This window comes from Oncorhynchus tshawytscha, linkage group LG19 (assembly GCF_018296145.1).
Source record: "Oncorhynchus tshawytscha isolate Ot180627B linkage group LG19, Otsh_v2.0, whole genome shotgun sequence".
NCBI lineage: Eukaryota > Metazoa > Chordata > Actinopteri > Salmoniformes > Salmonidae > Oncorhynchus > Oncorhynchus tshawytscha.
In genome coordinates this window covers 48,940,120-48,955,320 of record NC_056447.1, presented here as the reverse complement: position 1 = coordinate 48,955,320, position 15,201 = coordinate 48,940,120, and the positions used below count along the sequence as shown (strand labels likewise).

General features: G+C 40.9%; 2 protein-coding genes across 3 annotated transcripts in view; one reads left to right on the top strand and one right to left on the bottom strand.

The window, feature by feature from the left end:
• Positions 1-204: 204 nt before the first annotated feature.
• On the bottom strand, positions 205-4,810 carry LOC112218893 (YY1-associated factor 2). The gene is made up of 4 exons (XM_024380124.2): positions 4,661-4,810; positions 4,184-4,309; positions 2,293-2,445; positions 205-1,971 (listed from the first exon to the last, which is right to left on the bottom strand). Exons 1-4 carry the CDS (start codon positions 4,684-4,686, stop codon positions 1,728-1,730), a joined length of 549 nt encoding a protein of 182 aa, XP_024235892.1. The 5' UTR covers positions 4,687-4,810; the 3' UTR covers positions 205-1,727.
• A 353-nt stretch (positions 4,811-5,163) lies between these two features.
• The window catches only part of LOC112218892 (periphilin-1), a 42,550-nt gene continuing 32,512 nt past the window's right edge, over positions 5,164-15,201 (top strand). The window contains exons 1-5 of one of the 2 annotated variants that reach the window (XM_024380123.2): positions 5,164-5,345; positions 5,582-5,664; positions 10,387-10,448; positions 11,241-11,483; positions 11,688-11,758. In XM_024380123.2, the coding sequence (XP_024235891.2) occupies position 5,664; positions 10,387-10,448; positions 11,241-11,483; positions 11,688-11,758 (377 nt within the window). In that variant the 5' untranslated portion in view covers positions 5,164-5,345; positions 5,582-5,663. The remainder of the gene's footprint in view (positions 5,346-5,581; positions 5,665-10,386; positions 10,449-11,240; positions 11,484-11,687; positions 11,759-15,201) is intronic. The other variant, XM_024380122.2, reaches the window with a different exon arrangement.

Here is a 15,201-nt window from a genome sequence, read left to right as displayed (position 1 = left end):
CTGTCAATGCATTTTCCAGTCTCCTGTGTGAGGAGCGTAGAAAAAAACATGGTGAGGACCCATCTGCCACAGCCTCGTAATTAGCAGACGGATTACCGCCTGCCCTTGTGTGGTAGCTAACCATTCATCTAAGGTTGCGAGATCAGGTGGCTTGCGAGGCTACATCTGCCACCCACTCTGAACAAGAATTGAGGATACTCAGTGTGACTGATAAATCGATCAATTAGATTTTATTTCACAATATAAACTGTTGATAACATGCTTGACTAGAAAATTCTGGAAGAGAATCTAACAATACTGTTTCATAATTTTTACTCAAACATTATTATTAGACTGTAACACAATAATTGAGATTCTCATTGACGTACATAAAACATGGCTGGCTATAACCAGTAACATAAAACAGTGATATGATTCAGTAACATGTGCAGTAAAATGTTAGCTGAACTACAAAGTAATGCTTCATAAACAATGAGACAGTTTCTGAGACACAGATTAAGCTTAGTCATGAGGCTAAGAAGAAGCATGTTCAATGAAGATTCTCCATCAAAAGTGATTTTTAGTTCAGGACTAGATTTAATATGTGTCTGGGAAAGTAGACCAATATCTTCTCATGATTCAATGTACACGATATACCAGCAGGTGCAAACTATCTGCTGCTAACAAAATTCATCTTTTACAATCAAGAGGTAGTCCACTTGCTTCATATTTCACCTCATAATTAGAGTTGTTGCTATATTCTGGTCACATTCCCAAAATTCCCAGTTTTCCTGAAATCTCAGTTGGAGTAATACTGAATGTCCTACTTATTCCCTCTTGATTTCGGGAATGTCACAACCGTGATTCGTGGAAAACGTACAGACTTTGGGTAAGTTACCGGAAATGTGCAACCCTACTCATAATGCATATTCGTATTCCTCTGTAGCAAAAAAAACGTGTTTACTCTGCAATAGTCCACATTGTTGAGAGATAGAAGCCGACCACTGATGAGTGATGACACTATTAACACTGAGGTGTCGTAAGTACATCACATGGCATTATTCAGTTGTGCATCCAGGGTTCATTCAACACTAATATATAATATATATAATAATATATGCCATTTAACAGACGCTTTTATCCAAAGCGGCTTACAGTCATGCGTGCATACATTTTAACGTATTGGGTGGTCCCGGGAATCAAACCCACTATCCTGATGTAGTAAGTGCTATGCTCTACCAACTGAGCTACAGGAGACCAACACCATCAATACCATTACAGCTTCAGTTCACTCAGGCCAAGGTTGTCTTCATCAGGGTATAACATAAAAATAAAACATGTCAAACGTTGTGCAACAGAAAACAACTATGAGTGTTTCTTATTGGACAGGGACAGGTACCCCCCTTCTAGCTTCAGTCCATTTTTCTTCTGTTTGGTGCCTACTGAACACAACCCAGATCTTGGCTGAAACCAATACGTTGATGCTACACAGCGTTCTCCCAGCACCAAAAGCCCAGTCATTATACTTGCTCATCACGGGAAAGCAGTGTAGTATTCAACCCAATTGGAACTGGTGGTGGTGGTATTTAGGCATGTTGAGATGTTGGGGTGAGGAGTACCAGACATGGGGTTGTTGCATTGGATGTAATCTTCCATGCTAGAATTTTATGCAATATTCAGAGACACACTTGTCTTGTTCCATGAGACCAAGTTGGATGACTGGGAAGGAAATGGGGGAGGGAGTAGGGTTAGTGAGTCTCTCCGTTAACCAACGAGCCCTCCCCCCGAGGTGAGGACGACCGTGACACTCCCCTTTCAGTGTTGTCAGAACTAGTGTTGCCGCTCTGGCTGTGCTGGTCTGCCGAGGCAGCACTGGGAGGAGTGCAGGCGGGCTTGGTTTTCTCCTTAAAGTCTGTGATTATGACGGTCAGGTCGCCCACCGTAACCTCCAGGTGCTGGGCACTGCTCCGGTCCACGTTTTTTAACCTGGGCCTGGGAGGGGAACAGAGACAGAGGAGGGTATAGATGGATGTAAATGGTTAGAAGAACAGGAGGAGGGGTCAATAATATGGCTAGTCAGGATACTAACAGCAGGAGGGGTCAATATTATATTAGTTAGGGTACTAACAGGGAGCGGCCAATAGTATGGCTAGTTAGGGTACTAACAGGGAGGGGTCAATTGAAATCTGTGAATGATTTTGATGAAATGTAATAATCATGGAAATCATTGCACTAATGTAAGATGATTGAAATCTTCTTCAACATTCATAGTATCTTTGCAAATATGTTCTTCAAACATAGGTTCCTCCTTACCTCATCTTCTTGTGGCTGTTCTTTCTCAGTGTTGGTTCCTTTTCACTCTTATCTTTCTCCGATTTCTCCTTCTTCTCTTTTTTGGGCTGTGTGGGTGAAGCAAACTGTGGAGTGACTTGCTGGGCGACAAGTTGGGAGACAGGGCGAGGCTTCCTAAAAAACAGAAACAAGTGTGACTATTATTATTTACCCTGCCTTTATGTACATATTTACCTTGTACCCCTGCACATAGCAAGCAGATTCCAACCATATCATTTACACTGCAGCAATGGTAGTGTCAGCCAATCAGCTCTTTTGTTGTTTCAACACAACACGCCAATCCATAATGGCTGCTGTGGCTACTGCTAGCTAACATGAGGACGAATAGGGCAGTTTTCCAAGAAAACTAGCAGAATTTCTTCAATGTATCATGCTGCCTCCACGGTGTCTTAATGTAACCATGATTGCATTGCAACCCCAGTGCAGCTCAGTGTAAACAAGCGTAAGGGAATCTGCTGGCTACCCGGCACAGTGATCTGGTACTGGTACTTCCTGTATGTAGCTGCACAGTGATCTGGTACTGGTACTTCCTGTATATAGCTGCACAGTGATCTGGTACTAGTACTTCCTGTATATAGCTTTATTCTTGTGTATTTTATTATGTGTTACTATTTGTATTGTTCTTATTTTTAACTGCATCGTTGGAAAGGGCTTATAAACAAGCATTTCTTGGTAAAGTCTACATCTGTTGTATTCAGCGCGTGAGACAAAATCTATTTCATTTGAATATTAAGCCATTAACAGAATTATGCACTGCATATTTATGAACACTGGAAATATACAGGGGTCCTGTTTAGCTAGAGTCCTATTGTATGATGTATTTCCTTTCTTTGTTTAACCAGGTAGGCCAGTTGAGAACTCCTTCTCATTTACAACTCTATGCATTGTATGGTAAAGTGAACTACCATGAGGAAACACACTGCACATAGACAAATACTGCACAGGGACAAATACTGCACAGGGACAAATACTGCACAGGGACAAATACTGCACAGGGACAAATACTGCACATAGACAAATACTGCACAGGGACAAATACTGCACATAGACAAATACTGCAAATACTGCACAGGGACAAATACTGCACATAGGGACAAAAATACTGCACAGGGACAAATACTGCACATAGACAAATACTGCACATAGACAAATACTGCACATAGACAAATACTGCACAGGGACAAATACTGCACAGGGACAAATACTGCACATAGACAAATACTGCACATAGACAAATACTGCACAGGGACAAATACTGCACAGGGACAAATACTGCACAGGGACAAATACTGCACAGGGACAAATACTGCACATAGACAAATACTGCACATAGACAAATACTGCACATAGACAAATACTGCACATAGACAAATACTGCACAGGGACAACATCTTACAGGGTACAGTGTTGACAACTGACTACTTTTCCTGGAAAATGTTCCGGATCAATTTTCATCCCAAATCGAAATTTTAGTTTTATTCCCATATATAAAATAAATAAATATATATATAAAATAAATATATATATATATATATATATAAAATAAATATATATATATTTAATAATGGGATAAAACTAAAAATATATATGTTCATGCATATATATATATATATATATACACAATAGACAATCTGCCACACTAAATGGACCATAGAATCTGGCAAAAAATGTCCCCAAATTAGAAGTGTCTCATTCAGACTAACAACTTGAATTTAGGCTATGATACTACAATGATTGATGAGTCCTCTGTTGTAGCTTTAGCAGCCTGATTGATACAGTTACAGCTAATAGTAATCACTACCTGTATCTATAGTCTGAACCAGATAAATGATGTCCTGGTAGTTTTTCTTACCGTGTTGACGTTCCCTTTCTGACATCGCACATCATGCACTTGAAAGCTTCTGCGGTGTTCCTGAACGTACAGACGCTACAGTCCCAGTATCCATCGTCCGAAGAGGGCTTGGGTTGCCGCTTCGGCCTTCAAAGAAAACACGCACACAGAGATGGGGCCCAACACTGTCAACATAGCCATTTAAGCTAATATATTAATGAATGTGTGTATATATAAAATATTTATATATATATATATATATATATATATATATATATTTTAAAAACACAAAAATACAAACGAATCTTATTGGAGTCGAATGATCAGACTCGTCCCATAAAAGAGCCAATCCGCCGCCATGAAGATACAATGTAGCTAACTAGCTAGCGGCGCTCCTCATCCATTGGTAGCGCACTCTGTTTACAAGTGTTCATCACATATTTAGGCAATTTTTCAACATAAATATATTTATAAATATATACGTTGTTTTTTTTTTACCTTGTGGGGCTCTTCTTGTCTCCCATCGTATAAAACCTATATTTGTTGGAGCTCAATATTGGTTAATTTTTGACGGGCAAATTGACCAAAGCCGCTCTCTCAGTTATCGTGAAAACTCCAGTCGAGTGGAGGGATGATGATCACGTGGTAAAGCCCATCCAATCATTCTGAAGGCACACACACACACACACACACACACACACACACACAAAATGTCCTAATATACTTCCACATTCTGCATTTTATATCTAGATGCAGGCAATTTGCACATAATGCGGGTACATATATATTCTAATGGAAAAGCGATGCAGAATTCCCCCTTAGCCTTTCCTCAATATATTTGATTGCAGTTTTAGAATATATTAATACTTATATTTTAGAATATATGAATACTTATGGATGTGTATGTGATAGCTGCCTACATAATGGTTTTGCGTGGCATCATATAGTGTAGTCAATGGTCCGAACATCACCATTCCGGAACGGTAGGTGGCAGGATACTTACTCTTCGTAGCATATTGCACTTCACCAATCAACAACGAAGAGCTAGGATTTTGGTGGCGTTTGTTGTAGAAAGTTGCAAGAGCAGAAAGGTTAAACAATATCTTCTATTTTATTGCCCTCCCCCCACAAATTTTTTTTGCAAGACTATCTTTAATACTAATACACAGAGCACTTTCAGTCGGTAAGTTCGTTTTTCATATCAACAGCTTCAGTGTAAAGCTAGCATCTGTTTGTTAGCTAACGTTGACTACTAGTAAGTTAGCTACTATGCTAGATATACAACATTGTTTGAAGCGACATTATCAATGCAATTGATTTGCGATGTTAACGCATCAGCATTATGAATCGTCAGTTTTTGAATATCAATCACATTTGTATCAATATTGCATAGACAATTCAATTGCTACATATTTGCAGGTTTTACACCATCCCACACCATATCCCCCTGAGGAGTCCATCATCATCATCATCATCATCATCAACAACAACAACAACAATAAGTAAGTTAGTTAGCTACAACTCCACCGAAGTAACTGGACAATCGGTGTGTACAATATGAAGGGACAGTTAGAATGAACCCATACTTTCATGGTTTGATTTGCCATATCCGTCTTTTTGCCAGAGTATAAAAGGGATGTTTTGTTAGTTCACACGCTGCCTGTACTAACCGCACAAAGTTACTGTCTAATGGAGCATTCGTGTGCTCGTGGGAAACTGGAAAGTCGTAAGTCTGACAAGATTGTGTTTAAATGCCTTTAAAGTCGGACCAATTTTTCAACCAGATTTTAGCTAGCTTGATAATATCTCAGCATGACCTCAGTCTCGTACTTAAAGGTGCAATATGCAGAAATCACTTTTGCCATTTCCTGGTTGCTAAAATTATAATAGTTTGCCTAATTTCCGTTTATGACAAAACAAGCAGTCATTGTGTAGATAATCATTGTACTATCAAAACCGCTGTGAAAGATCTTTACCAGAACTAAAAACATTGTATTTTCAGCTGTTTGAAGCTGGTGTACAAAACCGTAAGTAAAAGATGGCAAAACTGACAACAGCAGTGTAGAAATAGCGCACGTAGAACAGATCTACCACTTCTTAGACATGCTTTTAATGAGAATGACAGAACTATAACTCACATTTCTATGTGAATTTGGTCAGGTTGCTCAAAAAAAATCGAATCAAAGTTTATTTGTCACGTGCGCCGAATACAACAGGTGTACAGTGACCTTACAGTGAAATGCTTACTTACAAGCCCAAACAAACAGTGCAATTTAAGTTGAAAAAAAAGTTATTAGGTAAACAATAGATAAGTAAAATGACAGTGAAAATAACAGTAGTGAAAAAAGTTACATGTTGTTGCAGTCAAGAGTTCACAGGTGAAGCGTCAAGTACTTCATTGCCGAACGTAGGATTACAGCTTCATGTCACACAAGTGTTGAATGTTTTTCATCACAGTAAATTCTTTAAAAAATATGTTTTTGCATTCAGTAGATTTTGGTTTGACTTTTTCCAAGTCTCCTACCAACAGTTAGCCCATCGCCATCCACACACTGATAGTGCTCCTATTTAGTACCCCTAGAATTTGGTTGCTTTGTGCTTCTAATTAGACCAGTCACACCATGGTGATGTGGTCCAACGAGACTTCGAAAACCAGGCTAGCTTGCGCTGCAAAGCTAGTTTACCAGACTAGCTAACGTGTCAAGGTGATCTAGTGAGTTGAATGGCCAATCCTATTGCTAAAACACAAATAGATTACTTTTCTGTGTGTAAACTTAAATAGCTTACAATGATAGACTGTGATAGAGCAGGTAAATGTCAAACTGGAACATGAAAATGTGCTGGGAAGTTACTGGCCCGGTCTGGCCAGTGACTAACGAGATCCACTGGTCTAATGTTTTTACTGGCCTCGGGACAGCGGCCCATCGTTAATGTCAGACCCTAAACCTCTTTGCTTGTTCTGCCCACCGTGCATCATTTGCTCCCATTGGAAATGACAGGCTGTGGTCTATCTTGGGTTTGTTATAAAAAATCTTAGCTAAACTCCTCACGGCTAACCTGCAAGTAAAGCATCAAATCAAATTGTATTTAATGCTACGTACAAGCTGCCTTCTAAGTAAGTAAAAAAATATTTGTGAAAAAAATACAATAAAATAACAATAATGAGGCTTTATACACAGGGTACCGGTACCAAGTCAATGTGCAGGGGGGGTACAGGTTAGTCGAGGTAATATTGAGGTAATATGTACATGTAGGTAGGGGTAAAGTGACTTCATAGATGATAAACCTCAAGCAGTCGCAGCAAAAAGGGGGGCAGTGCAAATAGTCTGGGTAGCCATTGTCGTGCCCTCTTCATGACTGTCTTGGTGTGTTTGGACCCTGTTAGTTTGTTAGTGACGGGACAACAAGGACATTGAAGCTCTTAGCCTGGGGGTTTTTAAGGGTCAATCCGCAGTTGCTACATACGTTTTTGGATGTATAAATTAATGATATAAAGTCTTGGGACGGAGCTCCCTTTGCCTCCAGAACAGCCTGAATTCTTCAGGGCACTTTGCTCAATTGGTATCAAAGGACCTAATGTGTGCCAAGAAAACATTCCCCCACACCATTACACCACCGTGACCAGCCTGTACTGTTGTCACAAGGCAGGACAAACATACCACACTCAAAGTCTCTTAGATCACCTATTTTGACCATTCCAACGTTCTTTTGAACAGTAACTGAATGCCTCCATTCCTGTTTGCCTGCTGTAGGGGCAAAACATTTTTTGTGAACGAGGTGGCATACCTAATAAACTGGCCTCTGAGTGTACAGTGAATTTAGGAAGTATTCTGACCCCCTTGACTGTTTCTACATTTTGTTATGTTACAGCCCTATTCTATGTATTATTGTATTTAACCTCATCAATCTACACACAATAACTCATAAAGACAAAGCATATATATATACGGCAATTTGTAAAAAAAAAAAACTGAAATCTCACATTAACGTTAAGTATTCAGACCTTTTACTCAGTAATGCTTTATATAACAAGCCACGGACACATGACTCACTGTCTGTAGGAGCAAAAAGGGATTTGGGTGGTGTACCTAAACTGTACAGTGCATTCGGAAATTATTCAGACCCTTAACTCAGTACTTTGTTGAAGCACCTTTGGCAGCGATTACAGCCTCGAGTCTTCTTGGGTATGACACTACAAGCTTGGCACACCTATATTTGGGGAGTTTCTCCTGTTCTTCTCTGCGGATCCTCTCAAGCTCTGTCAGGTTGGATGGGGAGTGTCGCTGCACATCAGGTTTCTCCAGAGATGTTCGCTCGGGTTCCAGACAGTCCAAGCTCTGGCGGGGCCACTCAAGGACATTCCGAGACTTGTCCCGAAGTCACTCCTGCGTTGTCTTGGCTGTGTGCTTAGGGTCGTTGTCCTGTTGGAAGGTGAACCTTCGTCCCAGTCTGACAACCTTCTCCAGAGCACTCAGGACTTCATCAAGGATCTCTCTACTTTGCTCTGTTTATCTTTCCCATGATCCTGACTAGTCTCCCAGTCTCTGCCATTGAAAAACATCCCCACAGCATGATGCTGCCGCCACCGTGCTTCACCATAGGGATGGTTCCAGGTTTTCCCCAAGATGTGAAGGTTGGCATTCAGGCCAAGGAGTTAAATCTTGGTTTTATCAGACCAGAGAAACTTGTTTCTAATGGCCTTAGAGTCCTTTAAGTGCCTTTTGGCAAACTCCAAGTGGGCTGTCATGTGCCTTTTACTGAGGAGTGGCTTCCATCTGGCCACTCTACCATAAAGGCCTGATTGGTCGAGTGCTGCAGAAATGGTTGTCTTTCTGGAAGGTTCTCCCATCTCCACAGAGGAACTCTAGAGCTCTGTCAGTGTGACCATCGGGTTCTTGGTCACCTTCCTGACCAAGGCCCTTCTTCCCCGATTACTCACTTTAGCCAGGCGGCCAGCTCTTGGAAGAGTCTTGGTGGTTCTAAACTTCTTCCATTAAGAATCATAGTTGCCACTGTGTTCTTGGTGACCTTCAATACTGCAAAAATGTTTTGGTACCCTGTGCCTTGACACAATCCTGTCTCTGAGCTCTACAGACAGTTCCTTCAACCTCATGGTTAGTTTTTGCTCTGACCTGCCCTGTCCACTGTGGGACATTATATAGACAGCTGTGTGTCTTTCCAAATCATGTCTATTCCATTTAATTTGGCAAGGGGACTCCAAAAAGTTGCAGAAACTACTCAGGGATGATCAATGGAAAGAGGTTGTACCTGAGCTCAATTTTGAGTCTCATAGCAAAGGGTCTGAATACTTATGCAGGTTTTTGCTTTGTCACTATGGTAATGTTGTGTACTTTGAGGATTTTTATTTGATTTAATCCATTTTAGAACAAGGCTACTGTTTGAGTACAGGCTACTGTGATTGTAAATAAAAATGAAAGTGCTGCATTAGCTAGGTTATTTATCATCCAATATGATGACATGGTACCATTCTTGACTGCGTGAAACCGAGAGAAGCAAGTTAGGCTAGCTAGCTAGGCTAATCAAGGCATGTCCTTTCTCATCCAGTTACAAACCACTCCATTCAAAATATTAAGTAGCAGCCTTACCTGTTGGTTGTTGATTGTTGTACTGTAACCCATCATTTAACTTGTAATTGTCATTTTAATTCTGTCATTTTGATTTAGTCTTCCGTTGATTAGATACTTTTGTACATATAGTGTATGTGGACACACCTTCAAATGACTGGATTTGGCTATTTCAGCCTCACCTGTTACTGACAGGTGTATAAAATGGAACACACAGCCATGTAATCTCCATAGATAAACATTGACAGTAGAATGGTCTTTAACAAAGAACTCAGTGACTTTCAACGTGGCACCGTCATAGGATGCCACCTTTCCAAACCCTGTTTGTATAGCCTCAACATGGTTAATTAGAATTTTCAGAGTGCTTATATTTTCCAGCTTTTCACCAAAAGAGTGGTGGGGTGGCAGTCATTGTTTAAAATGCATGCTGGCCCTTTTAAGGTCTTTTGGTTGACAAGGTGAAAGGTCAGTGGTGAAAGGTCACAACCCGTTAACGTACAACACTCTTGTGTGAAACGACAGCTACTTGTATACATACAAGCAGTGGATAATTAACTTATTTGAGTCTGTGACCCTTTGGGGTAATTATTGTGCCTGTCTCGCAATCGCCTGTGATTGTATGCTTGTTGTCCCTTGCAGTGCCCAGGCGAAGGAAAAGTAGAATCCGAGAGGCCTATGACGAGCACTTTTCAGAGAGCGTGGTAAGTGACTGTTTAAAGTACTTTTGGTGTATGTATTGTCTTCAGAGTTATTAGGCCTTCCTTGAGGGAATATTCAGAGATTTCAAACTCATCTAGGTTATGTCTTGCATACTCTGGTATATGGTATAAACGGCTATTTCAAAAATCAGACGGTATGATTTTCAATACGGTTTAAAATAGAAATATAGTTTGTCTTTGTGGGCGGGGGGGGTACCCCACCTCGAGGGTACTGCGGCTTCCATGCTACGCCACTACTTATATCTAGAAGTGAAGTATAACTATAAGAAATCGATGTGTCAATTACATTTTATCCAGCTCAGGGCTCCAGCTATGCATTTGGTTTGCTAAGTGTCAAGATATTCAAGCTTCTTGGTTACAGCAGAGACATTCAATCCCCTCCTGGATATTTGAAATGGCGCCCCCTTGTGTGAGTTAGGCTAGCTAGCTAGGCTAATCAAGACATGCCTTTTTGTCATTCCTACACAGTTACAAACCACTCCATTCGAAATATTAAGTAGCAGCCTTACCTGTTGGTTGTTGATTGTTGTACTGTAACCCATCATTTAACTTGTAATTGTCATTTTAATTCTGTCATTTTGATTTAGTCTTCTGTTGATTAGATACTTTTGTACATATAGTGTATGTGGACACACCTTCAAATGAGTGGATTCTGTAATACGGTATACCCAGGTATGGTACAGAAACGGTAGAAAAATCTGGATACCGCCCTGCACTCTTGTTTTTTTGTACTAATTTTTTTAAACTAATCCATGTTGTAATGCTTTTTTTTAGGTAACATACCCAAGAATTGTGAATGCTGTCGAGAGGAGGACGGCTGTGACAAGACTGGAGCAAGACTATGACAGAGAATTTGAATACGAAACCAATCAGTATAACGGCATTCGAAGTTACCATGATGATGACCACAGAGGACACCGTAGCGACAGGATACACACAGGAAGTGATCGAGGATACCATGGTGACAGTACACCCATAGGAAGCTTCCGAGTGAGGAATTCCCCACCTCCCCGACAAGTGGGTGAAGCTTTATTATGGTCAATCTAAGATTTAGGCCCAAATACTTGTCATTTTGCAAATTTTGGTGTCAGAAGAAAACTCAGTAGCGACGCGAAAGGTTTTTAGCTAATTAGTGCTGGGTATTTTACCAAGTCAATACCTTCTCTACTATTTTCTGTCTCTAATATAGGATGACTTCTTCATTGCTTTTTTTCTGTGCAGGAGGATTACCGAGATTGCTACTACAGGGACTCCAGAGATGATTCTCTGATGGGGCATCAAGGAGAGATGAGGTAACCCAGGGTCCCCTTCTGTTACTTGTTAGGCCCAGGTCTATATGAACCTTTTTTGTTCATGATGGTACGGTAGTAAGCCTGCTGTATTTTTATGAACGTGTGATCGAGACCAGTGTCTTGTATTGCTCCTTACGTATGGTGTATTGATGCTTTATATGAGCTTGTATAAAACAGGGTTGTGATGTTATGCACCCGTGACTGTAAGTCGCTTTGTATAAAAGCATCTGCTAAATGGCGTTTATTTTTATTGTTATTATTCTATGAACCACCAGGTGGTAGCAGAGTCTTGCCTTTCTCAAGCCCCTTTATGAATGGTTTGAGGTTTTGTCTTGATTTGAGGTTTCTGAGGGGCATTTTTTTCAAATTATGTACTGTACCGGTCAAAAGTTTGGACACCTACTCATTCCAGGTAAAAAAAAAAAAAAAAAATGTTTTCTACTTTGTAGAATAATAGTGAAGACATAAAAACTATGGAATAACACATATGGAATCATGTAGTAACCAAGAAAGTGTAGAACAAATCAAAATATATTTGAGATTCTTCAAAGTAGCCAGCCTTTGTCTTGATGACAGCTTTGAACACTTTTGGCATTCTCTCAACCAGCTTCATGAGGTAGTCAGTCCCCTGGTGTGACTTTTTGAAAGTTAATTTGTGGAATTTCTTTACTTCTTAATGTGTTTGAGCCAATCTGTTGTGTTGTGACAAGGTAGGGGAGGTATACAGAAGATTGCCTTATTTGGTAACAGACCAAGTCCATATTATGGCAAGAACATCTCAAATAAGCAAAGAGAAATGACAGTCCATTACTTTAAGACATGAAGGTCAGACGATATGTGACATTTCAAGAACTTTGAAAGTTTCTTCAAGTGCAGTCGCAAATCCATCAAGTGCTATGATGAAACTGGCTCTCATGAGGTCTGCCACAGGAAAGGAAGACTCAGACTTACCTCTGCTGCAGAGGATAAGTTCATTAGAGTTACCAGTCTCAGAAATTGCAGCCCAAATAAATGCTTCACAAAGTTCAAGTAACTGACACATCTCAACATCAACTGTTCAGAGGAGACTGTGTGAATCAGGCCTTCATGGTGAAATTTCTGCAAAGAAACAACTACTGAAGGACACCAATAAGAAGAAAATACTTGCTTGGGCCAAGACACACGAGCAATGGGCATTATAGACCAGTGGAAATCTGTCCTTTTGGTCTGATGAGTCCAAATTTGAGATTTTTGGTTCCAACCACCGTTTCTTTGTGAGACGCAGATTAGGTGAATGGATGATCTCCCCATGTGTGGTTCCCACCATGAAGCATGGAGGAGGAGGTGTGGGGATGCTTTTCTGGTGACACTGTCAGTGATTTATTTAGAATCCAAGGCACACTTAACCAGCATGGCTACTACAGCATTCTGCAGCGATACGCCATCCCATCTGGTTGACCTTAGTGAGCCTATCATTTGTTTTTCAACAGGACAATGACCCAAAACACACCTCCAGGCTGTGTAAGGGCTATTTGACCAAGGAGACTGATGGAGTGCTGCATCAAATGACCTGGCCTCCACAATCACCTGACCACAACCCAATTGAGATGGTTTGGGATGAGTTGGACTGCAGTGTGAAGGAAAAGCAGCCAACAAGTGCTCAGCATATGTGGGATCTCCTTTCAAGACTGATGGAAAAGCATTCCTCTTTAAGCTGGTTGAGAGAATGCCGAGTGTGCACAGCTGTCATCAAGGCAACGGATGGCTACTTTGAAGGATCTAAAATATATTTTGATTTAACACTTTTCTTTGTTTACTACATGATAACGTATGTGTTATTTCATAGTTTTGATGTCTTCACTATTATTCTTTGAAGTAGAAAATGGTAAAAATAAAGAAACACCCTTGAATGAGTAGTTGTCCAAACTGTTGATTGGTACTGTATGTCTATTTGTATAATTGATCACTTTGATTATTTAACATATGGCATTGATCAAAACCTTGAATTCTATACTTTTAATTCTTACGGCTCAGTAGGAATTAGTACCCATCTCAGGAAAAGCTTAGACTGAAATCCCCACTCGAGATATATCACACTTGACTTATATCACACAATCACATTGAAGAGGGACTGAAGCGAATTTGCCAACTTATCTCTGAGCTATTGCGAGGGAAATACCGACTTTCATAACGTATTCCACTGATCGACTACAACACTCCTCCCCTTGAGGGGCTTGGCGCTCCACCCCACACACTGCACAGCTAAAGTCAGTGGCTCTGCTCTGCCCCAGTGCTGCCAAGACATCCGTGTAGCAGTGGCCCAAAACAGAGTGGCAACAGTTCAGTCCAAGACCAACCCCTCCCCTTCATTCTGCCACAAGTGGAGTCACCAGGCCCCAGACGAGGACAAAGGGCACTACTCACTGAGCCAACAAGGCTACCCCCCTCCGACTGGGCAGCCGGCCACTCCCTCCCCCTCTCTAGCTAAACAACCACCACCATGCTCTTGGCTCTCCCCAGAATCTATGCACAGCGTACATGCTCTCTCTGCTGTCCTGGGTGGAGAGAGGGAGCGCAAGCTCTATTATTGGACCAGATTCCAATTCCGTTAGCCACCATTATATGACCCATCCAACCTCTGTATAGGGCCCTGACGAGAGGTTCCAGGAAGTTCATTCTCAATGCAGTCACCCGTCGTGATAATGAATATTATCGATAGTGATATTACTGTGCAACGTAGACAATCTATTTTCTTCCAAGATGGCAAGACAATTCATATGTTGTTGTAGTGCCCATCGGTTATGAATGTTTCAACCATGTTGAAACGTAGTTTTTACTGTCAGTTTCTGGTGTAAAGAGTACCCCCCCTCCCCCAAAAAAACAAAACTACACTACCCATGAGCCTTACTGTCTAGATCGTACAATAATAGAGCAGGTACAAGTCAAGGGCTCCACAAGCGAACAGTTGAGTGTTCGTCAACAGTGCAAGTCACTTGCATCTCCCCCGTGATTGGACGATACAGCATCTGTTGAGCGGCATTATGTGCTCGCCAACAGATCACGTGACTTGCATCTGCTCTGTGACTGGACCGCACAGACCGCAGTGCTATGTGGGATGAGTAGTTTGTTTACCTCCTAACTCCGGTATGTACACAGTCTACCCCTTTTTTCTTCTTCAGTTCTCACAGTTGTTGTAAGGCGAGGTGGTTCTAAACGTAATATTTTGAATGAATGATTAATGGTTCACCCCAGCTTTGTTAATCTAGTCAACAATTGGAACCACGATAATAAGCATGTTGTTGAAATACATGCTAAAATTGAGTGGCCGTGTCAGTCCCGGAGGGTGCCACGGCCTGTCAGTGTTGCAGAAATGCACAAAATAATTGGTAAAAAATTGTATTTAGAGATTGTAAATCCAAAAAGTTTTGTTTACAATTCAATTGTCCAAGTAAGGCCTTTTTGGT

Excerpts from the sequence above, each read along its gene's own strand:
- LOC112218893 (XM_024380124.2), bottom strand. The coding sequence starts at position 4,686 with ATGGGAGACAAGAAGAGCCCCACAAG. Across the intron at positions 4,310-4,660 it reads GACAAGAAGAGCCCCACAAG|GCCGAAGCGGCAACCCAAGC; the intron begins GTAAAAAAAAAA and ends TTTTCTTTGAAG. Across the intron at positions 2,446-4,183 it reads AGAAAGGGAACGTCAACACG|GAAGCCTCGCCCTGTCTCCC; the intron begins GTAAGAAAAACT and ends TCTGTTTTTTAG.